The sequence below is a fragment of the Ylistrum balloti genome, unplaced genomic scaffold (assembly GCF_031769215.1).
Source record: "Ylistrum balloti isolate Yb309-2 unplaced genomic scaffold, AGI_CSIRO_Ybal_v1 Utg371600, whole genome shotgun sequence".
Lineage (NCBI taxonomy): Eukaryota > Metazoa > Mollusca > Bivalvia > Pectinida > Pectinidae > Ylistrum > Ylistrum balloti.
In genome coordinates, this window is record NW_026782821.1 from 61,334 (window position 1) to 85,630 (window position 24,297).

The 24,297-nt window shown below is 35.0% G+C and overlaps 1 protein-coding gene across 1 annotated transcript in view; it reads left to right on the top strand.

Annotated features, from left to right (window-relative positions):
* Positions 1–4,443: 4,443 nt before the first annotated feature.
* Positions 4,444–24,297, top strand: part of LOC132563129 (protein FAM110B-like) — a 34,485-nt gene continuing 14,631 nt past the window's right edge. The window contains exons 1-2 of the mRNA XM_060227888.1: positions 4,444–4,546; positions 14,679–14,944. Coding sequence (XP_060083871.1) covers positions 14,839–14,944 — 106 coding nt within the window. The 5' untranslated portion in view covers positions 4,444–4,546; positions 14,679–14,838. The remainder of the gene's footprint in view (positions 4,547–14,678; positions 14,945–24,297) is intronic.

A 24,297-nucleotide genomic window follows, 5' to 3' on the forward strand; every position in this document is an offset into this window, starting at 1 on the left:
TCTATGTGGCATGATCTGTTAGAGTTTCTTTAATTTCCCGGATTTTTTACGCTCAAATCCGATAAATGTCCCGCCTTCTTTGGTTTCCGTAGCTTTCTGAAGGTTCATGGAGTCGAACCCCGAACCTCTTGTCCGTTTCTCCGTACAACCGCCCATCTTCTGGTGTAAGGGGTGGTGCAATTGGAAAATGAGAGGTATTGGTCAAAGTATAATCAAATTGGCTTTCTTGGGGATGGTTCAAGTTGTTACCACCTAATTCGGTCAGACTTGTCGTATTTCGTAATGCTGCTTTTCATCCTAGTGTATTTATACGTTAAATAAGTTAAAACTTTCTCACTACTGTCACAGTAGTCTGCTTAGCATTGACAGTGTATTCCACGTGTATAAGTTTCTTACTTGTATATAAACAAACACACTTTCTAGAAACAGCCCGGCATTGCTGTGTGATTAGCAATAATAATGCATCGACCAAATCGAATACAATTGTCCCGAAAATTGAAAAGCAAGTTGTTCTAAATAAATTAATTGCTAATTTGTCAAATGAATCGTTTCTTACTAATAGATAATGGAGAATTACAGGGAAGAATAAAATGGATCATATTACCATCTCGTACACTGTATATATACAGGCCAGTGATATTTCACTGTCAAACATCGAAAGGTCACATATTTCACTGGTTGTAATATTTGAACTTCTATATTTTACTTATCAACCCGAAAATGTTTACAACTGCTATGTCTGTATGTATTGTTAAAAACTAGGCCAGAGTAACACGTTTATAACCCACCAACTGAGAGAAAAAAAACTTTTCAGGACACCGTTGGAATTCATCAATGTAACTTCTTTTGCACTATTGAAGTAGGATAAGAAGAAAGAAAAAACACAACAACAAAAAATCTTGTCACACTAGTTGCATGTGTAAAATATTTTACAACAGTGAGAAACCTGGTACATCTTTCATTGGGAAACGGACACGGAGGCTCTCCCCTCCTCGTGCACGGAGTGCTATAACTCGCAATGTCTGGTACATATATAGATAAAAAGTACCAATTGTTTGTGGTTTTATTATTTTCTATATTATATATATAAACATAATGACGTTATCAATGTTTTAAATAATGTGTTTTATATTGTTACATATTCAGAGGGGTTTTTTTGACAATAATATCAATTCTTGTGGCATTGCAAAAGTTAGATATAATCATGCGGGGAAAAAATAGCGTATTGAAAATAGAAATATTGTTAGATTCCCTATTTATATAGCTGTTTTTTTACTTTATACTATTTTTCATAGTACACCTAGTACATCTGATAAAGAGTTATGTCCCTTCTAAGAAATCTCCGTTACCTATGAAGGTATAATATAAAGGCGGCTGTTTTGTTTCTGACGATGGTGTCAAGGTAGGTCTTCGGATTGTGCACCTTGTATATAGTATGTTAGGTGTATATAAAATTAGTGTAGCAACTGCATATATATTGTTTATTATAAACGTGCTTTACTCGGCTCTCCAGTGTCGTGGTTATTATCCAGGTGATCACACAGGTGTACTGTTTCGTTAGCGAGCACTTTTGAGGTTGCATTTTTAAAGGTATCATATTTGAGGCGGTTTGACAGAGTTTAAAGGGTGTGGCAAAACGCAATACGCAAAATTTCTGGAATTATTATTTTACCCTCCATAATGGATATGTAGGCCTTGTTTACGAAGGGGGATAACTCTTTCATCTTTAACAAAAGTTTACAGGCAGAGTACCAGTGTTATTGGGCTCGAAGGGGAATAACTCCTATACACTTAACAAACGTTGTTGTTCACTTTTCCCAATAACAGTCTCCAAATATTGAAGTGAGCTATTCCAGGCTAGTGCACTTTTCAATAAAAAGAGAGGAAAGTTATCCAAAATATTTGATTTTACTGTTCCTGGGATGAAGCCCAAATTTTTTTTCAAACAAATTACCTTGACCTATATTCAAGGCCCAAGTGATCAAACTTATGCATGTTAAAACACTGACTCATATATGACATCTTATGATTAAGTTAGATCTGGCTGCAAATTTAATGCAGTTTCTTAAAATTTCTTAAATATTCTGAATTACCATCATAGATAAGTGGAAAATATATATCCCCTTACTTGTAGTTCTGATCCATGAATTCAAATAAATAGAGACTTCTCATATTACCAAATTTATCTTTTGATAAGCAAGCCCTAGCCTGGTAATAAGCCAACCCATATAATTTGCTGTTCAAAAGAATGAAGAGTTATTGATATTTCACTATCTGTAAGTAAGCCCTTATCCAGACTCAGAATCACTATGTGTTGGCCCCTGGGATGTCTTGTTGGGTCATTACTGAATATCTTGAGGGAACATGATATATGTTGCCATCACCTAGAAACTGTGTACTGGTCATAATTTTGATCCTTGCAATATTTTTTTTTAATTTTCTATTCCAGTTTTGTGATAAGAATACCTTTCACCACGTTTTTGGGTTGTGATGTGTTTTTTTAGTGGAACTGCTCCAGTGACACCACCAAATATTCCATAATACTTCAAGTCTCAAGTAAAACATCATCATCTGCATCACAAAGACACTTAACGATGGAACTACTCCTTGTACAGTATCAAGGCCAATGTCATGGCACAGGTCCTTCAGAAATAGTAGAGTTATATCATGTATTATTCTACAAAGGACAAATCTCATAATAAACCATACAATAATTTCAGGAACAATCGGTAAAGCTAGGAAAGAGATGGGTTTTAAGCACAGCTAGTAATGCACATTTCATGTAAATTCAGTCAAAGATTGGATTTATTTTTTGCCAATCATTAAGTTTGAAACAGAGGTTCTTCAAAAAAAAAGAGTCAGTTTTCAGCTGGGAACACAAAATGATTTTGTGTTGAAACTTATATTTAGATGTGATGAAAAAAATGAATTGGATCGAATCTAAAAGGTGTCATAAACTGAACTAGACTGAAACCTATTTGCCGGGGCATATAGAGCCACAGATCAAATTGATTTACCAGTTAAATCTTCAAGGGGCAACAAACAAAATAAATTGGATTTCAACCCATAGGCTATACTACCACTAAAATAAAACATCAATACAATCTATGGAGTAATGCAGCCAGATATAAAGTCAGAGGTTACCAATTTAATGAAATAGGAGAAATCTGTTTACAGTCGTATATGCAATTGCTTGCTCACTACAGTTCAAACCTGTTTAAAACAACTGCAAGAGATATTCAATCCTTCTTGCCTGGAAATTGAGTTCTCTTCTTCACAGCAATGACATAAATTCAGACTAATTGCAGTATTGAATTCTCTAATAACTGACCAATCATCAATGGTGTCACGGGCATAGGTAGAGTCCATTATGTCAATTGGCAATTGTACATTATATAACAAAAACACTGCATTTGGTTCCATTTTTGTATTGGCCATAATTTTGTTTCCATAACAAAGTGTAAGCTTGTGGTTTATTGGATGGGATATAACTGTCCATTTATCCCTTTGTGTCCTGTCACTTTACATCCTTAAACTGTGTCCTGTATGCGGTTTGAACTTGTCATTTCTTGAGAATCTGTACATGGTTCATCCCCATAGTATCAGAACATTAAGTTCTACTCTTAACTGTCCTAAGTTGGTATTCAGTCAAAGTTTAAAAAGTCAAAAGTCAAATTGACAACTTTTATAAAATTAGAAAATGTTGATAGTTATGAATAATGAATGAGAATGAAGGCATTTGTATCACAGAAATTTTCTTGTTTACAGAAATATCTTGTTTGTAAAATATAAATAAAGATTGATTTTGATGTTGATATGTAAAATGTTACACATTACATGGTTTATCCTATAATGCTGTCAATAAAAGGCAGCTGTAATACTGAAAAGTGTGTATGAAGAAAACATTGAAGATTTTTCAGTAGAACGTGGGTGTACTTAGGAAGCTCCATCAAGCCCATACTTGGGATGTAGCTTCTAAAAGTTGTACCTAAATAAACATCAACCTAACTTCGTCTCGGTATTAACTCTCACAAACTCGGGAGATATATGATACTCCTGTATGTTACAGCCGACTGCCAAAAACTCTTTAATTATTCTGCAGAAAATGAAATTGGTTTGTATTCACGTCATCCATGATGAACATAATAAAAAGAGATTTAATTAGTTATATAACGGGCCTATGTACATTAAGTTTGAAGGAGAATGTATGTATAATGGTAGATTGATTGGTGGAAGATGGGAAGGGGAGCTTTTCCTTCTACACTGTTACATCATGCATAGCACACATTTAGTGTAAACAAGAACACATGTGCAACATTCTCCATTTTTTTGCAGATTTTGTTCTAGATTTTCCATAGCGTTAAAGTACTGAAATTGTAGGAATAGAATGTCTGCAGATGTTTTTTGTTAAGTGGCATGTAGTTAGAATGTTAGATGTTCGTACATAACTGATGGTCACTCTGCTGTTAAATCACTGTTTTCACTTACAGGGATCACAGCATCACAATGGAAGTGAGAGAAAATACATATTGAAGAGAGTCGAAAGGTCTGTATATTCCACACTCACATCCTTACTGCCACTAGTTATAATGTTTACACAAAGGGAGGATTTCTGTGCCAGACATCTCTTAAGCAGGTGGTTGCTACTTTTTGTCACTTCCATTTTGAATCAAATAAGTATCATGTTTGCGATTTTTTATTTGATGTTTATTTTGGTTTAAACAGTTTCTTTGTAAGTTGTCTATAACAATTTGTTATGTCCCACAGGTGGTAATGAAAATATCTGGAAGTTGGATTGAGCAACACTAATTCTTGGACATGTAATAACAACTTGGAATGAAATAGTTAGGTGCAAATAAAAACTATGTTACTGTAGTTGTATTGTAGTTTGGAAAACAGAATCTTACTGTGCATTTTGTTGACTGAACAGTGCTTAAGTTCTTTAAAAGTCTAAGCTTTTATTCACAATCTGTGGCTACTGTGATTTAGCTCGATCAATATTGCTGTCAAAGAGGTAAAACTGATGACTTTGCCAAGGGAAGTAATTTATGCAAGTTAAAAAAAATAGAAAAAAACAATAAAAAATTATTGTAAAACTCATCTGTGCCTTTATAAATTATGCAGTGATACTCTTCACATAAATTCACAAATGAAGACAAACATTCTAGTTTCTCTGGCTTTCGTAAAGCGAGTAAGAAAGTAAGATGTTAAGTGAAGGGGAGTAGAGGGATGGATGGCATGATAGGATGATAGAATGGTAGGTTGACATCAAGGTTGTATTATCATAAACAGGACTTGGGCGTGATACCTAGATACTGATTATCAACTTTCATGTTTTGAAATTTACTGGGTTTATATATATATATCGTAACTGTTACTGATCTCTAGGATGGATCATTTACATATTTCAGTATCAGACACACAATCTTAGTGTTAGAACCAGACAAACTTTCTCAATGATAGATGGATATATTTAGTTAACAGAAAAAAAATATTGTCGTCCTGCTTGAGACTCCCATCTTCCACAAAATGATGAGTTCACAGATATGATAACTGGATTCTTACAGTAACAACTACTGTAAGATACTCTTTCATTGATTTGTAATTAGCTCACCGCCTGACTAAAATCATATAGTAATGTGTTTGACCTGTGGGTTTATTTGAAGAATAAGGTATAAATTCATTCCTCTGTGTTTTTTAACATTCTAAAGCCTCTATTGCTATCTAAATCCAGTACAGAAAACAACACCACAATATTTGAGGATTGGTCTGATAAGACACTTGAAACTAAACAACTACAGGTTAACAGCGTGCATTGGATACTGACTGAGCTAAATACTGATTGTCATGTGACGTGCTTTCATGGATTCATGCACTTAAGTGATATACGCTACAGAAATCATTGCTGAGATTTTTTATTGATTAGTACAGCAGTGATTGTAATGCAAATTTTAAACATAGAATTTGTTAATTAAACTTTAACTGCCACTCTAGTTTGTTATCACAAAAATGTGTTTCTAGTGCACCTGGTGAACTCATTTGATGAGGGTGATAAGGTCAAATTTTAAACAGAAATTGTTTTTGTTTTCTCTGGGTTTTTGGTCACCTGAGACCAAAGTTTCATGGTGACCTGTCGCAATCACCTCTGGCGCTGTGGGTCCGTAAACAATTTAACATTTTTGACTTCTTCTCAAAAACCCCTGAACTGATTTCAATGAAATTTTGCAGAAACCTTACCTGGCCTAAAATTAACCAAATTAGTGAATTAAATGGTCCCCCAACCCACAGAGGCCTGAGGGGTGGAGACAAGAATGGTCAAATTGATTCAGATTTTGAAAAACTTCTTCTCGACACCCAGGTATGTTAGAATCAAATGGTTTCATTGATGGAAGCATCTTAAGGTGCTTTGATTACCAAAATGGGCCTCACATTCTTTCTGGGATTTACTGTAATTTTTATAGAAAAATGACATATTTGAGCATAACATTGTTTATTTCCCACTGGAAATAACTAAGATTTATTAGTATAGGATGACAGTGTTGATGGTATGCATGTATTGACACTGGCTTACTATCATCAATGTCTTTATTCCTTTTTCATGGCACTTGAATGCTACTTACCCTTTAACCTTTATAATCAATATTCCATCAAGGCTGCTATGCCTCTTGCTAATTTTTGTTGAACATATGCTATGAAACATAATCAAAAGTTATGCACATTTTCACAAATTGATAAGATGTGAAATGTTTATTAGTGACTTAGATGACTTTTAAATTACATTAATAAAATATGACTTTGGTGAGAAATTTGTGCGATTGCTAGTCATGTAATTGCTATGTAGATGGTTATGGAGCTTGGTATTGTTAATTGAGTAGTGGTTTGATGAGATAACATAATGACAAGGTGCCCTGTAGTTATAACTTGGCTTATTGCCTGGAGGACCTTCACTTGTGTTTTATGCGTTATCATATGTATTGATAGATACTGAAAACTTCATCTTAGATTATCAACCGATATATAACTGAGGAAATGTAACTGTAGCCCTGATACCTGTGGATTCCTTCTATTGTTTTATAGGTTATCACCTACATATACCAGAAAGGCAAGTAAGCTTCTGCCCACGCCCATGCTTTATCTTTCTTTGTGTCCATTATTTAATAAGCATCATGTTTTCCCTATATATATAACCGAACAATATTCAATATAAGGTCATTTAAATGGTCATTAGGATAACAAGCTACCAATTTTTTCAAATGAAGTACTTTGGCCCTTGTGAAGGTCAAAAGTGTCTAATTAAATGAGCAAAAATCTTAAAACACAACGTTCTTCTAAAAGACCAAGAGGCCCCTGCAAAATCTTGATATTTGGTTGATAGTATGCATGGAAATTGGTAGACACCATTAACCAAAGTCTATAATGATTAAAATTTTCAAATCTGAAAACCATAATTATCCTACAGTGAATATCTGGAGGGGGAAGGAGGGGAAGGGGATGCAACACGCAGATGGGCTTATTACCGGGATTTAGCAATAAAGGCTCGTTGTGCCTCATCCATTTTTATAGGATCTGCATAAGCTCTTCATTTTTCACAGGTATGTCAATTTTTCCTTGTTCACTACAATGTTGGTGTGTTTTTTTATATCTTAAGTTAATGTTCTAGATCTACAAAGAGGAGATGACAAAAGGATCCTCATTTCCTATAATATCTGTTAAGTTTAAACAATTTCATAGTTTACATAACTCATTTTTCTATAGTATGCATATCATTTTCAAAGCAATGCATATGATTAAGAAACCAAGTAATGAATTGGTCATAATTATTCATATATTGTAACTTGATTTTGTTGCAGTAAGATGTCTTATAGTTAAAGTCATTATTTAGATGGAATACGGATCAGATGTCCAAAAGCACAGGCACTCGTTTCTAGTCACAAGGATAAAGTAATAAAAGATAGTTTGTTTACTATATGTTTAGTAAACAAACTGATTTTATATTACAAAAACTATCAGTGATCAACAATATTACATACAATCACAATTAACAAATTAGATACATTTTCCATGTACATTAGATATGTCAGATGTTTTTAATTAAACTTTCTTATCACTTCAATTAATTAGTGTAAGGTTTTCTTGTCATTTATTTTCAGAACTTTATTTCTTTGAATGGGATGATTTATTCATGTTCTGTCTCAAAACACTGGATTGGAATGTAGACAGATATGACTAATTTTACCTATTATTAGATCATTTGAGTATTGATTACCTGTTGTTATTTACATGTTAATCAGATCACAGGTAGATACTCCAGCTATTTATACACAGAACGGAAATGCCCAAAATCATGGGTAGATTGCTAACTCTGTGTTTACATGTGACTATGTGAGCATGACTAAGTCTGTCGTGGGCCATATATTATCTACCTGGTGTAATTGTTGTGGAAAATTCCCCAGTCCTACGTTCGTCAGGTAGACACATGTCCTAAATTGTCCGTCCCTGTATTGTATGTCGTGGATGTTACAGACCTTGGATTAGGACGGTCCAGACCGCTGACCAGTTGACAGGTAAATATGAACAGAAAGACTATTTACTCCACACAGATATCCATGTAGACACAACACCTGTGATTACGTTTACACCTTCGATCACAACAGCTGTTAAAGTTGACCGAGCTTTGATGACTGTGTACCTATGTCTTTGTGCATACAGTTTGTAGACTGCTATAAAGATGATTTTCACCACAAGTTTGCTGTCACATATTGATATGTTTGGTTTAGATTTATTATTTGATAACAGATTGTTGACAACAACTTTTTAAGTGAAGTTTGTATGTAAGGGAATGTGGGACAATACTATTGATACATAGATGGAGTTTTGTGACACTGTGTATTTCCTCAGTAAAGTGAAGGTGCATTAGTAGGACACTACTCATCACCTTGGGAGACGGAGACATTCTAAGGACAGAGGTTTTACATTTCAGAGACAGGTTTACTTCACCCTGTAGAAATTTCAGTCAAGTTCCATTGATACTAAGTTATCTGATTGTGTACCAGTTGATCACCTGCCCAGGTGAACTGGCACATTACTTTTGTGTGTTTAAAAGAGTTGTTAAATTGTGATCCAGAATCAAAATATTAGCTTAGACTGGGAGTACAGGTTCCTATAACAGTCCCTGTTGAACACCACCTTAGAAAGGTAAGACTTACAGGCAATATCTGCGCTGAAGATCAGCTGACAAACTTACCTCCGAGCTATACATCACTAATGATATGTAAAATGTCTGTCATACCTGTGTGATTGTACACAACATATTGGCTAAGTGAATATTACATGTCTTCTTCTCTCTATTAAAATAAGTCCTACCTTCAGAGTTCATGTTAAAATATTGTTTGATATACTTTTAAAACTGTTTTAGGTCAGGCGATCAATTTTGTTGTTTTGTTAGAATTAGTTTATAAAGCAGTTGTGCACACCTGAAAAAAAAACAATTAAGTAGCACTGCTCTGTCTTCATCAAACCACTGATTACTATTAAAAGGTAAACAGTACCTTTGTATTTTGTGTATTGCTTAATTAGTAGAAACGGCTAAAAATAGCAACTTCATGCAATTTAGAAAGTCTTATCGATTTTATTTTGGATATTACTGCAAAACTTGGAAAAAGCAAGCCGATTACCCCATATGATATTTCTCGAGAAATCCAACTCAAACTATCTTGTAAAAGGGGAAATACATTGTCCATGATGCCACCGAATACCCTGTTAGAGGTGCCTTCACTTATCTTTACAACCTAGCTATGTGTTGACGGGAAATGTAACAGATGTATTTTATTCTGATTTACTTAAAGAAACTTAGGTCAGCTGAACCATAAATTTTCATCTGTTTTAAGTGATTTAAGAAAATAAATTCTAATGTTTTGCACTAACAGTCATGTGCCTTAAAATCAGTTAACTATAAACTTTATTTATTTTACATCAATGGCAAAACAAGTTATTTCAACTTATACTAATCACTCTTGTTGGCCCAGATGTAAGCGTGTGAGGGGTCTTATTGTGGGAGGAAACCCACATGGTCGGGCAGGTGACCCTTACCTTTTCACGTCCGTTCCAGGAGTCGAACCCTAGACGACTAGGTGAAAGGCGAGTGTGTTACTACTGCGCCACCTGACCACCCTTAAAATTAGTTATAGAGTCAGACAACTAGGAAACCGTCATCTGCCTGTTTTAGTGAGGAAAAATACAAACACGTAGTTTATACTTCATTTTGTAATAGCTACAGTTGATAGTATCTATCAGATACCTATAGGTCCACAAAAAAGTTTGTACAGGTAAACACATACTGCTGACAGGGATATTTAGAATAGTGATCATAGTGTTATAATCATTTCCTCCTGTACTAGGGGTCTGTTTAGACAGGATTTGTCTAATTGGTCTGCCATCTCCTCCTTTAGAACTAGGGGACTGTTTAGACAGTGTAAATCAGTCTGCCAGCTCCTCCTGTATTATAGGGGACTGTTTAGACAGGGTAAATCTAATTGACACCTCTTCCTGTACTACAGGACTGTTAGGACAACATAGTCTAATTGATCTGCCATCTCTTCCTGTACAAGGGAACCAATAAGACAGGTTTAGTCGAATTGGTCTGCCATTTCCTCCTGTATTTGGGGACTTTTTAGATAGATTTAGTCTAATTGGTTTGTTAAGCAACATGTAGTCACATCAGTCTGTTTGGACGGGATTTACATTACCATGGGTCTGTTCAGGCTAGGTTAACTTCATGGTCTGCATGGGAGATGAATTTCATAATTAAATGTGAATGATATGCAGATTTAAGGAAGTGTTTCATCAATAAATGTTATTCTAATGGACCTTTTAATTCATTCAACTTTCAGTATGAGAGTAAAAAGTAAAGAAATGATTTAAATGTACATGGGTAATATGTTGAATTTCCTCTTTGGTAAATGATAAATGTGTAGATGAGAAGGTTTGTGTTTCTTTGTTTCCACCTGCATATATTGTATCTTTAACTGATGAACTACAAAGCTAAGGGCAATATTGATTGAATTGAATTAAATATATGTTACTTTGAAAAAAAAGGAAAACCTGAACCAGCAAAACAAATTAATGGTAGATTGATAAGGAAGCAGCCTGGGCTATTAGATACTACCATTGTTTTTGAAAATGGTACACAGATCACAAACATAGCAGTCTATGTGTACCTTTATAATTAGACCTGCTTAACACAAACCCATTATAGAGTTAGCTGATCTGTATAATACTTTCTTTGGACTAACGACTAAAAGCATTTGTACCTGCTGGCCTAATGAACTTGTAAGTGCAGATAACCCTTGTTCTGTAAACTAATGTGATGAATACTGGTGGTCACTGTCTAGGTGTATTTCTCTTATGATTGTCCATTATAGTCATGGCTATTGTTGACAGGAGTAATAAGTTGTGGTCAGTCCAGACATTTTTTGTATGTTTGTTTGGTTAATTGTTTATGATTGTAGGTAATTAATTCTCTATGTCCAGTTTTTATTTTCAAAACATTTGATCTAAACACTTCAGCATTTAATTAAATGTATTTTCTTTATATATCTGGCAGTTTATTCTGCATAATATTATTTCAAGTCCACTGTAACACAAATATCTCTGTCATATTTTACTATAATGTAACATAAGAAACATGAATGGGACCATATAGGAGTTATTTACCGGTACCTAAGTGATAGTGAAATATCAATTTCATATAAAAAGAGATATCTACCCCACCCAAACCCCTACCCCTCAAAAAAAATACTGCACTGTACACGTGATATCAAGGGATTGCATGTATTTTAGTCAACAGCAGCCCACAGTGGATTATGTGACCTACTATTGTACTAATACAGGTATGGGTGACCTTGACCAGTGACTAGTCCTGTGTTGTGTCTGATAAACAGCTGTATTACACCATCACAAAAAATAGATACAATGTTAACCCAGATATTCAAGTTGTGAGTTATATCACATTCAGGTAATTCCATAGTCAGCCACACCTGTGCTGTATAAAACAGGTATACAGGTACACAATTGGTTTACAGGTAAATCAGGTAGTTTTATAGTTATATCATTTCCAATTTCAACATGGCAGAAGTAATAAACAGTGGCACACTATAAACAGTATAGCGAGTTGTTGTGACTCAGGGTGAAGTCTGCTAAATATTTGGACAGGTTTACTGGTAAAAATGTTATGTATACAATGAGCATATTTTCATTATATAAGCAATAACGTTTTAAGTTTATATGAAAACAGAAATTTTGTTTTGGTATAATTAGTTTCGTTTTAGACAATGACCATTATCCTGATGAGCTAGTGTTCAATTTGTCTTAACTTTTCCAATTGTCTGTTCATCCATCTACTTAACACTGATTCTATAGATGTATTCATAACTTTATGAAAAACTTCCATTGTTCTGTTTTGGATTTTTTGGTCCACAGCTGCACATGAATTTTCCTACCAATTTGATGGAATGTGACACATTAAAAAACATGTCAGAAGTTCTAACAAAAAGGATTTTGTTTTACATTTTACTGGTAAAAATTGTACTATGTTATATTTCTTAATGTCTGAAAACGCATACCAAGAATGAATTAATTTCCTTGTTCAAATGAGTTCCTTGATAATTGGATGATCGGCTCCTGTGTGATGGTGGTCAGTCATTGTTTATAGTCATTAGGATAATCAATATAGAAATGTCCTACCTGTACCAGATACGTGTACATACACAGGTAAATTGATCAGGGAGATGATGAGACTGCCAGAGACACTGATATAGTGCTTTGATGAGTCACAGGTCCTGAAGAGAATGACAGCTCTATATATATATATATAATTTAGAAAGTTCATCATGAGTCACACTATACCTGAATATCTATTAAAGCAATTTATTAATTTTGAAGTACATATCCGTCTTTGTTAGTTTCAGTCTGGTATATCTGTTGTACTTAAACACCCACTGATATCAGTTACAATAGTTTGAACATAATCCTGTGGAGTTTTAATAACCAAGATTTAAATTTTACACAATGCCTTGATCAAGATTTAATTATCTTAAACTCTGCCAATTTCCTTAGCTTTAATTTGGAAAGTAAACAGTGTTTTTCTTATCATCTCACAAATTTATATAATTACCCCATAAAATAGTTAAATGTTGACATTAAGCTGACCATACTTTGAGAGGTCAGTATACCAGAGGTGCCTCATTATCTGTTATTGCCAGGCCTGGTTATTAATGAACTACATGTACCTGATAAGGCTAGTCCCAGCCCTGCCTATGTAGACCACCATACATTATACAGCTTTATAAGGTTTAGTTGTACCACATCCTTACTAACAGGTTACAAATTGTAACTATCACCAGAGATGCTTGATTCCTTGGGACCAACTCTTAGATCTGGCCAAGTTTATGTGATACAGTGACCAGGAAATATACAGGTATATGGAAGTAATTTGTGTGATATGGATCTTAATGTATCTAAACAAAAAGTCTGTAAAAGTCTTACAGTTTGGCAAAAAAATTCAGACAGGAATTCGATGATACTGGTAAAAGTAGACATCTTGTCAAGATATTGTTAGGAGACACTTCTTTATATACTTCTAATTTTAGATGTTTTCGTGTCTTTAAAACGGTCTCTTTAATTTGATCAAAAGCCATAATTTTATGAAATATGGAGATTTCTATCTTCACATCCTGTTTGTTGCCATGGTAAACATCATTTCCAGGTATTGAATTTTTTTTTCTTCCTTTGCTTTCTATATATCATTTAACATCAGCTGTGACAGCATATGTATATATAGCATATACTTTAACTTGAGATTGAGGAAAGATAGAGGTATACCGAGGACAAACCTATAAAAGTATAACCTGATACATGGATCTCTTTAGGAGCAGATATACATCCAAGTGTTGATTTTGGGTACTTGGTGTGTCTGAAAACAGGTAGATAACATAGATATATGAACAGCTACCCTATATGTTAGACTAGTACATAAGTGTTTGTGTGCTTAAGGTTCAACAGGTTTTACTGTCGGGATACAGGTGTTACAAGGTATGTACTGTATCGGCAGCATAAACTTCTTATGTCACATGCTCTACCAGACTTTCTCATAAAGATAAAGGCCCTTATAAGCGACAGTAAGTGTTTTGTGACTTTTTTGTATTTAATTCTCCATTCCAAGGTTTTCCCAGGGTCTTAAGTAGAGATCTTTTACCTTTAGATATATATTTTTTTTGTACCTGGAAGATTTAGCGGGTTATAACCTATTGGCTGGCCTCCAGTCTAGTGATATGCATTGTCTATACCTAAACAACAAAAGGCTTCTATTTCCTGTAGGAACATGTGTGTATCTGCCGGGTTTAAATATCTCTGACAGAAAATAGCTTTAATCCTCCTACAAGTGACTGCGGAAAGCCTTATTAAATGTTAATTATTCTAACACTGATTGTGAATATACGAAGAGGAATTGTAAGTGACCACAGAAAACCACATGCATTCACATATAATTATTGGATGTAATGACCGCTTAGAATAAGATGTCTGATCACAGGTGTTCGTATTATTTTTTTGTATAGGTGATGTGGATTTTATGTGATAAGTCTCTTTTTGTTGGTCTCTAAATATCAAATGCTGTTTTTCAGGGTTACCTAGTGTATAGAGTGGCAGGGACAGGTAACAGTCATGAGGCAGGTGTGAGGATCATCTCACGACCAGATAAGGTTCCTGTATGACAGAATACACTGACCAATCACCTTCTACCCACCAAGGACTGTATCAGTCAAGTTTTGACCTTTGGTCATCATGGCAGTGCAGACATCCATTACAATGACACCTGATCGAATACGTAACAAGGGTCCAGACTTCCTGAGACATCATGTCAACAGCAACAATAACAACAACATATTTGGTGAGTCAGCAGTTTATGAACTATCCAAACATGGATGGTGAAGTTTTTAGTGTTTGAAATTAAGGTCATTTAAAGAAGTTCAGTTTCTATCATTTCAAACTGTCTAGTATTCTTAAGTTTCTACTATTCTTAAGTTGCTATTGTTCTTTAAATTTTCACCATCCACAAGTCTGTACCATCTTCAAGTCTCTACCATCCTCAAGTCTATACCATCCTCAAGTCACTACCATCCTCAAGTCACTACTATCCTCAAGTCTATACCATCCTCAAGTCACTACCATCTTCAAGTCTCTACCATCCTCAAGTCTCTATCATCCTCAAGTCACTACCATCCTCAAGTCACTACCATCCTCAAGTCTCTACCATCCTCAAGTCTCTATCATCCTCAATTCTATACCATCCTCAAGTCTATACCATCCTCAAGTCACTACCATCCTCAAGTCACTACTATCCTCAAGTCTATACCATCCTCAAGTCACTACCATCTTCAAGTTTCTACCATCCTCAAGTCTCTATCATCCTCAAGTCACTACCATCCTCAAGTCACTACCATCCTCAAGTCTCTACCATCCTCAAGTCTCTATCATCCTCAAGTCACTACCATCCTCAAGTCACTACCATCCTCAAGTCTCTACCATCTTCAAGTCTCTATCATCCTCAAGTCTCTACCACCCTCAAGTCTCTACCATCTTCAAGTTTCTACCATCCTCAAGTCTATACCATCTTCAAGTCTCTACCATCCTCAAGTCTCTACCACCCTCAAGTCTCTACCACCCTCAAGTCTCTACCATCTTCAAGTCTCTATCATCCTCAAGTCTCTACCACCCTCAAGTCTCTACCATCTTCAAGTCTCTACCATCTTCAAGTCTCTACCATCCTCAAGTCTATACCATCTTCAAGTCTCTACCATCCTCAAGTCTCTACCATCCTCAAGTCTCTACCATCCTCAAGTCTATACCATCCTCAAGTCTTTACCATCCTCAAGTCTATACCATCCTCAAGTCTATACCATCTTCAAGTCTCTACCATCCTCAAGTCTCTACCATCCTCAAGTCTTTACCATCTTCACGTCTTTACCATCCTCAAGTCTATACCATCCTCAAGTACCATCCTCAAGTCTATACCATCCTCAAGTCTTTACCATCCTCAGGTCTCTACCATCCTCAAGTTTCTACCATTCTTAAGTTTCTTCCTGGGTACTCTGGTTTCATCCCACAGTAAACCCTTCACACACTTCTATCCAGGCCAACAAGAGTTATTAATATAAGTTGGAAAATTTCTTTTTGCAATTGTCGTAAAATAAATAAAGTGTATTTACTTATTTAAGTTTTTACTATTTTTAAGTTGCTTCCATTATTAAGTTTTAAATTTTCTACCATTCTTAAGTGACTACCATTCTTTAAGTTGTTACTGGAAAATGAACTTTCATCCTGTTAAACTTGATTAAATCTTAGGGGTAATTTCTAAATCAGAGATGATGGAATATATAACTAAATCACAGAAACTAGACCCCATGAAATCAAATATGGTTAGTTATAATGTTTAATTACAGACAATAACTGTATATTACACAACAAAATCACAGATGGTCGATTTTAATGTGACATCACAGACTGTAGATCACACAGGTAAATCATAGATGGTCGATTTTATTGTGACATCACAGACTGTAGATTACACAGGGAAATCATAGATGGTTGATTTTATTGTGACATCACAGACTGTAGATCACATAGGGAAATCATAGATGGTCAATTTTATTGTGACATCACAGACTGTAGATCACACAGGTAAATCACAGATGGTCGATTTTATTGTGACATCACAGACTGTAGATCACACAGGTAAATCACAGATGGTCGATTTTATTGTGACATCACAGACTGTAGATTACACAGTAAAATCACAGATAGTCAATCTCATTGTGACATCACAGACTGTAGATTACACAGGAAAATCACAGATGGTCAATTTTATTGTGACATCACAGACTGTAGATTACACAGGAAAATCACAGATGGTCAATTTTATTGTGACATCACGGACTGTAGATCACATAGGAAAATCACAGATGGTCGATATTATCGGACATCACAGACTGTAGATCACACAGGGAAATCACAGATGGTCAATCTCATTGTGACATCACAGACTGTAGATTACGCAGGAAAATCACAGATGTTTATATTGTGAAGTCACAGATTCAAGACTACGCAGTAAATTCACAGATGGTCAATTATATTTTGAAATCATGAACAGTAGATTACGCAGTAAAATCACTGATGGTCAATTTTATTGTGACATCACAGACTGTAGATCACATAGGAAAATCACAGATGGTCAATTTCATTGTGACATCACAGACTAGATCACATAGGAAAATCACAGATGGTCAATTTTATTGTGACATCACAGACTGTAGATCACATAGGAAAATCACAGATGGTCAATTTTATTGTGACATCACAGACTGTAGATCACATAGGAAAATCACAGATGGTCAATTTCATTGTGACATCACAGACTAGATCACATAGGAAAATCACAGATGGTCAATTTTATTGTGACATCACAGACTAGATCACATAGGAAAATCACAGATGATAAATAATACATTGAAATCAGAGATAGTTTGATGTTTCTTACATGTGTTCTTTCAGGTGTGAGTAATTTATGTGGTTTGTGGAGTTTGAAGCAATTCAATTATACATAGGACAGCTCTAGTAATTGGTCCTTGCAACCCTACCCCTATCCTGTTACCCATAAAACAGTTTGAAAACGTACAGAATCCAAAATAGAAACTTTACCTTTAGAGAGATATCATTTAAAGCTACATACGTTTGAGAGAATGCACCTTAAGTCATGTGATTGGTATGTCTTATATGGAAGCTTCCGCCATCATGACAATGTTACAGATTAGAGCACTGCACTCATTATATTCTACACATGGTGGCCTTTGTCTAGATAGACATAACACTTTGGTGTCTACCTGATAATATTTGTCTTAGTTTACGGTCGGCATTGCCTAAGCATATGACTATAGAAACACTTGATTTGGTATGTTACAAACATGATCTCACTATTTTCTTGATGTGTCTCAAAATAAATGGCTCAACTTAATTTTGTGGATAAAGAACAATTTCAGTTGTTATGTCAAAATGTTGAATTGGGGTGTTGACAAACATGAGTTGATGTATAAAAATTGATGCAAATTGATTTTGAGTGTTAACAAACTTGAATTGATGTATAAAAAATATTGTCTCAAATTGATTCAGAGTGCTGTCAAGCTTAATTGGTGTGTTGAAAATGTTGTTTCATTTGGTTTGGATCCTACACTAACTCAAGTTGGTGCTTTGAAAACAGATCAAATTGTAAACAAACTTCAGTGTGTGTCAAAAACATTTGCTCAATTTGATTTTAACTTTAGAAAAATCTGCTTTGGTGTGTCAAAAAAGTTGGCTCGAATAGATTCAGAACATAAACGGAATTGGTGTTCGAAAAGTTCCAGTTGATTTGGTGCATCAGAATAAAACATCAGTAGATCAAGGAAGTCTTGGTTTGGTTCTATACATAAATGACTAGAATATCATTGGCCCACTTTCACCTCACAATATTGATATTTTAGATCTTGTATTGTCATGGGTGGATAATATAGGCCACACTCGTCTAGCCAGCCCTCTGTATTATGTATTGTAATGTACCGTAGGTCATATTTACTTCTGTGATCTCATAAATACTTGGTTCCATCAAAAGCCTCTTTGTGAAATGACATATGTCTAAATTGCTAGGTCGGTCTATTGGATCCAGAGATAGATGGCACTGACAACAATGGGTATTGACCCAATCTAAATGCATATCCCCTGAAATCATTGGTTTGGTTGTCTTTAACCTCAACTGATAGTACCTAGTGTTTAAATTGCACAACAACATTCTGTTTTAGTGGTATAACATATACTTTAATAATGTTTTCACTGCTTTTCTTTTGCTGTCTTTAGCTTTTTCTCTCTCTCTCTAAGATGATACTAGATCATTTAAAGGTCAAATGTGGAAATTCTTTGGGCATATTTGTATCTCAGCATCCAAAGATCAGGACTGATGCACTCAAAAAAGTGATAATTTCTGTTGGTTTTGATACACAAATTTTATTTTGTATATTGGACAAGTACCAGATATATGCTCATGTGTGATATGTAAAGAATCGCTGTTATAGATATTCATATATGCAAACATTTGTGAAGTTGGGAAGATTTGCAGCTGACTCCAAATCATAACCTATACCACTGAATCTGCTACACCCATTATAGATATTACCATATGGACTAATATGATGTTTTTACTTGAAATGTGACAGATGTATCCTGTTAAGCACTGTCCTTGACTGTAAACTTTGGCCATATTTGCCTGAAAATTCTCATCAAAATATCAGTGTACAATGTATCTTTGAGAAATATAAACACAGTGTGACATTGGCTGTTATCAGGATGAATCATCATGTTTGATCTACTGTTACCTAGACTGGGATCAGTCACCTGGCAACTATGGATGGGATAGTAATCTACCACTGAGAGAATGTGTATAATGTCTTAGTTTGGGGTGGTTTGATACTTCACCACTGAGGATAAATGTTGAGTAACTAGTCTCAAGCAGGGCAATATTCCACCACTGAGAGTACATGCTGAGTTACTCATCAGTAGAGGCAATATTCCACCACTGAGAGTACATGCTGAGTTACTCATCAGTAGGGGCAATATTCCACCATGCTGAGAGTACATACTGAGTAACTCATCAGTAGGGGCAATATTCCACCACTGAGAGTACATACTGAGTTACTCATCAGTAGGGGCAATATTCCACCACTGAGAGTAAATACTGAGTTACTCATCAGTAGGGGCAATATTCCACCACTGAGAGTACATGCTGAGTTACTCATCAGTAGGGGCAATATTCCACCACTGAGAGTACATACTGAGTTACTCATCAGTAGGGGCAATATTCCACCACTTAGAGTACACACAGAGTTACTTCCCTTTGGTGTTTTATACCAGATTAATACTCCACTACTTTGAGTGCAAGTTAATCTAGTAACTTATCTGGGCAGCTTTATACTCCATTACTAAGGGTACAATTTGATCTAGTTCGTGAGCTGGCACAACTTACTGTCAGTAACTTAAAAAGTAAGGACCTAGGTGAAAAACATAACTTGTAAAGATAGAACACTTTAATTCTTTTGTGTAGTTGAGATTGTGGAATAGTAAGAAAGTAATTTACAATTCAGCTGATCATCCATGTTCTTATCCAGTAACTTAGTAAATACCGTTAAGCTGACAATGCATGATTCTGTCTAGTAACTTAGTAATATAATACCTTTATGTTTGCAATGCATACATCTGTCCAATTAGTTAGTAAGAAAATACTCTTAATCTGACAATGCATTTTTACATTTATTCATTTGCTTAAAAAAATCATGTACTTTTACCAGGGTAAGATGACAGTGCATTTTTCATTCTATTAAGTAAGGTGATATGGATGATAATCTGTTGATGGAGTTCTGAGGGATATTCTATTGATCAAAGTGTCTACTATGATATCATACATTTTTCTGTAGTCTTGTAACCTGTTGCTTCCTCATTCCACAGTAACGATTACCATTTTCATGCTTTGCTTTTAAGATACAGCTTGGATAATTCTTTAACGAGAACGGTAACTAAGGAAGTTGATATTGGTCATATATCATGAACTAACAGATCTGTAATTGTGGTTATCGCCCATAATTTCTGAACTCAGTAGTCATTTTATCCAATCTGCTGACAATGCAAAATGAGTTTTTATGGGACAAAGGGAAAGAAATCAATTGCAACATTTAGAGAGACAATCTGATTTGATGTGACTTCTCTGGAGAATATGCAGAAACCAATTAAGTGGCATTAGGAGCATTACCCGGGTATTACCTTACCAAGCTCACTGCTGGTTGCATATTGTGGATTCAGGGCAGTGATGTAACTCGGGCCCACACCCAATAAATGTAGTACACTGATTACTGTATGAATTATTACATAGCCATGTTATACTCCTGTTTTCATTGCATACACCTTAAGCTTGGAGGCATTGACTTTTCTATACAACGCTCCTATGTGTACAGCCAATGGCAGTATGTCTTGGGAGCTGAACTCAAGTCTCATTAATTTGATTTACCTCATCAACAAACATGGTAATTGGAGTTGTTTGACTGACGTCAATGCACCTGCTGTCTATGCACAGAGCTATAAAGGATCTCAGACAATTTGACATTCCACAAACCATTATAGATAATTGATTTTTAGTCAATAGATTTTATTTCTGTAGAATTAATCTCCACAGTGCCCAGTTTTAGCAGAAAACTAGATATCCTACACTACATAGAAAGTGCTTCATTGATTGCTTTCTCTTGTCTTTTTATCTGCATTAGCAAATCAATAAAAAAATTTAAATATAGAGCAGAAAATTGTTGGAAAGAATTGAAATTGAACCATGATGATGGCGGGTGTTGGATGTAGGTACATTTAGTATTTGTCTTATACTATAAATAGGTTGTCATATTAATTTTTTCAGGGTTGATTCCTATAAGCAAAGTCAACCTGGAGACTGAAAGTTGTTACAACATAGTCAGCATGTGCAAGGCAGGGGCCATAACTCCTCCTACTGCTTAACATTGTCAGGCAGCAACTGACATTGGTTGTGCTCCCAAATGATAGACTTGTAAGCACATTACTGTTAGGTCTGTTTTTATTTGATCTACAAAGTCTGGGGAACTGGTAATAATGTTTCTGGTTTCTTCAGCAGTTTTGAACATAAATGTCAAGTTTAATTTCTTTTGTCTGAGACTTGACAAATGAGCTATGTTGAATATTAATACAAATTGTGTGTAGTCTGTCCATATTTGTATAAGAGAGAAGTGTAAGCTCATTATATACTCTCATGATAATCAGAGCAGATTTCACTGCTGTATTTTCTTACAAGATTGGTTTTAATTTGTTCCTGAAGAGATTTAAATTGTGAAATCACTCCAGAAGGATATATGGTTGCTGACAGGTGATGAATTCTGCTATGAAGATGCATAGTTTTATGGAGTACCTGATATCTGCTAATAGCATGGAACGCCAGTTTGTCTTCAGGTTGGAATGTATCGCAGACTTCAAGAATTAGCACTGCAGAAATGTCTGTGCTCCTTCAACATGGCAGTGTATATGTATGTTTAAGCTAGGTAACTGATTAATTAGGTCTTGAGTTAACTGTCTTTAGAGACTTTGGTTGGTGAGTGGGAGCTATAGTGAGTATATTTGACATTCCGTGTCAGCCAGTCTGCCTGTCAGAGAGAGAGAGAGCTCCTGGCACTGCAGACTGGTAGGGCAGTGTTCCAGTGTTGTGGCTGTACTTACACACATATGGTTCTGACTTGTCTCACCTGGACCATTACACCTGTAACCTCTCTTAGGTGAGAGTTACGGAGGCTGGAGAATCATTATTTCTTCTTTGCTGGAAACACTTGTGCCAAGATAGTGGATATTAGGAAGATTCAGTCCATGGTAGGTAATGAAAAATGTGCATGATCTGTTCCAGATTTGTGTTTTGTTGAGAAAGAATGTTGACTTTACAAAAGCAAAATTGTCACAAGATGAATATACTATACTATCATACATAACACTGTGTTCTCTAAAGGTAAAGCTCAGTAACTGGTTAAAGCTACAGGACACGGTACTGTGGAAAAAATTCTTGCTTGAAGTAGTCATAATTGTTTTGGTTTCCTGCTACTTTTATGAGATGTTCTATATTAGAAACACAAACTGAAGTATGATACACAAAATATATATTCTATATTCCAGAATCATATTTTCAGAAAGTTCTATGTTTCGGACTGCTTACAACAATGTGTTTATTATCTTCATATCGTGCTTGCTTCATATCTTACAATTTGATTAGTAGACTATTGATTTGGGAAAAAATAGTGAAGTTTTATATGAATATCAAATTTCAAACACTGTTGGTATGGGAGAATGATAAGGGTTTATATGAGTTTTATAGATATAAATCAGGAAGTGCTGTAGACTATTGGTACGGGACAACAGTGAGGATTTATATTAGTTTTATAGATATAAATTAGGAAGTGCTGTAGACAATTGGTATGGGACAACATTGAGAGTTTATATAAGTTTCATAGATACAAATCAGGAAGTGCTGTAGACAATTGGTATGGGACAACGGTGAGAGCTTGTATAAGTTTAATAGATATAAATTAGGAAGTGATGTAGACAATTGGTATGGGACAACATTGATAGTTTATATAAGTTTTATAGATACAAATCAGGAAGTGCTGTAGACAATTGGTATGGGACAACATTGAGAGTTTATATAAGTTTTATAGATATAAACGAGGAAGTGCTGTAGACAATTGGTATGGGACAACATTGAGAGTTTATATAAGTTTTATAGACATCAGTGAAACTACAGTGACGTTTCATACCGGATAGATATAAATTGTGTAGTGTATAGATTTTTGGTATGGGGCTACAGTGAAGTTTATATAGTAAGATGGTTGATGCGTCATGTGGTATTGGACTGCAGTAAGGACTTATACAAGTCTTAACAGATAGAGATTGTGTATGCTTGTGACTAATTGTGTAGGACAACAATGGAAGTTTATATATTAAGTTTTTATAGTTATAAACTTTGTATTATAATTCTATATTATGGGACTACAGTGAAAATTTATATAAGTTTTTATAGATATAAACTTTGTATTAAGTCAATTATCAATACAAATAATATGAAAATAGTAATGAATTCTCAAATAATGGGTAAGGTAACTCATTGACCATATAGATTCTCTGACCACAACAGATGGGTCCTTTAAGCAAAGATGCCAAAGACCCTTAACCATAGGAGTTTTCTTTTAGGCTTACACATGCTTCTGAACACTAATTAAGAAATAGGCTCTTATCATAGAAAACTTTGAGTAGCTTCCTGTTGGATAATTTTGCCTTACAAGTTATCTCTATTTTAATTGGTTAGGAGATATATGTCTTATCAAGATTGTTTGATTAGAAAACAGGTGGTTCAGCTTTTTGGTAAAGAACGATATTTTACTTTAAGTATCTTGGGATAAATTGACTGATGTTGGTATGTTATATTCTGTCAATATCTCAGAGCAAAGGCTCTTTCACATTTTGAATGGTGAATATTGATCATAGTCTCAGAGAGAAAATAATGACAAGGAAAAAGAGGAAATGATCAGGTTGTAAAGGTCAAAGTTCATCAGATGAAGATATAATGGTCAAAGTTCCTAAAGCTCTTAAAAACGGTTGATGGTGGTCTTGGTG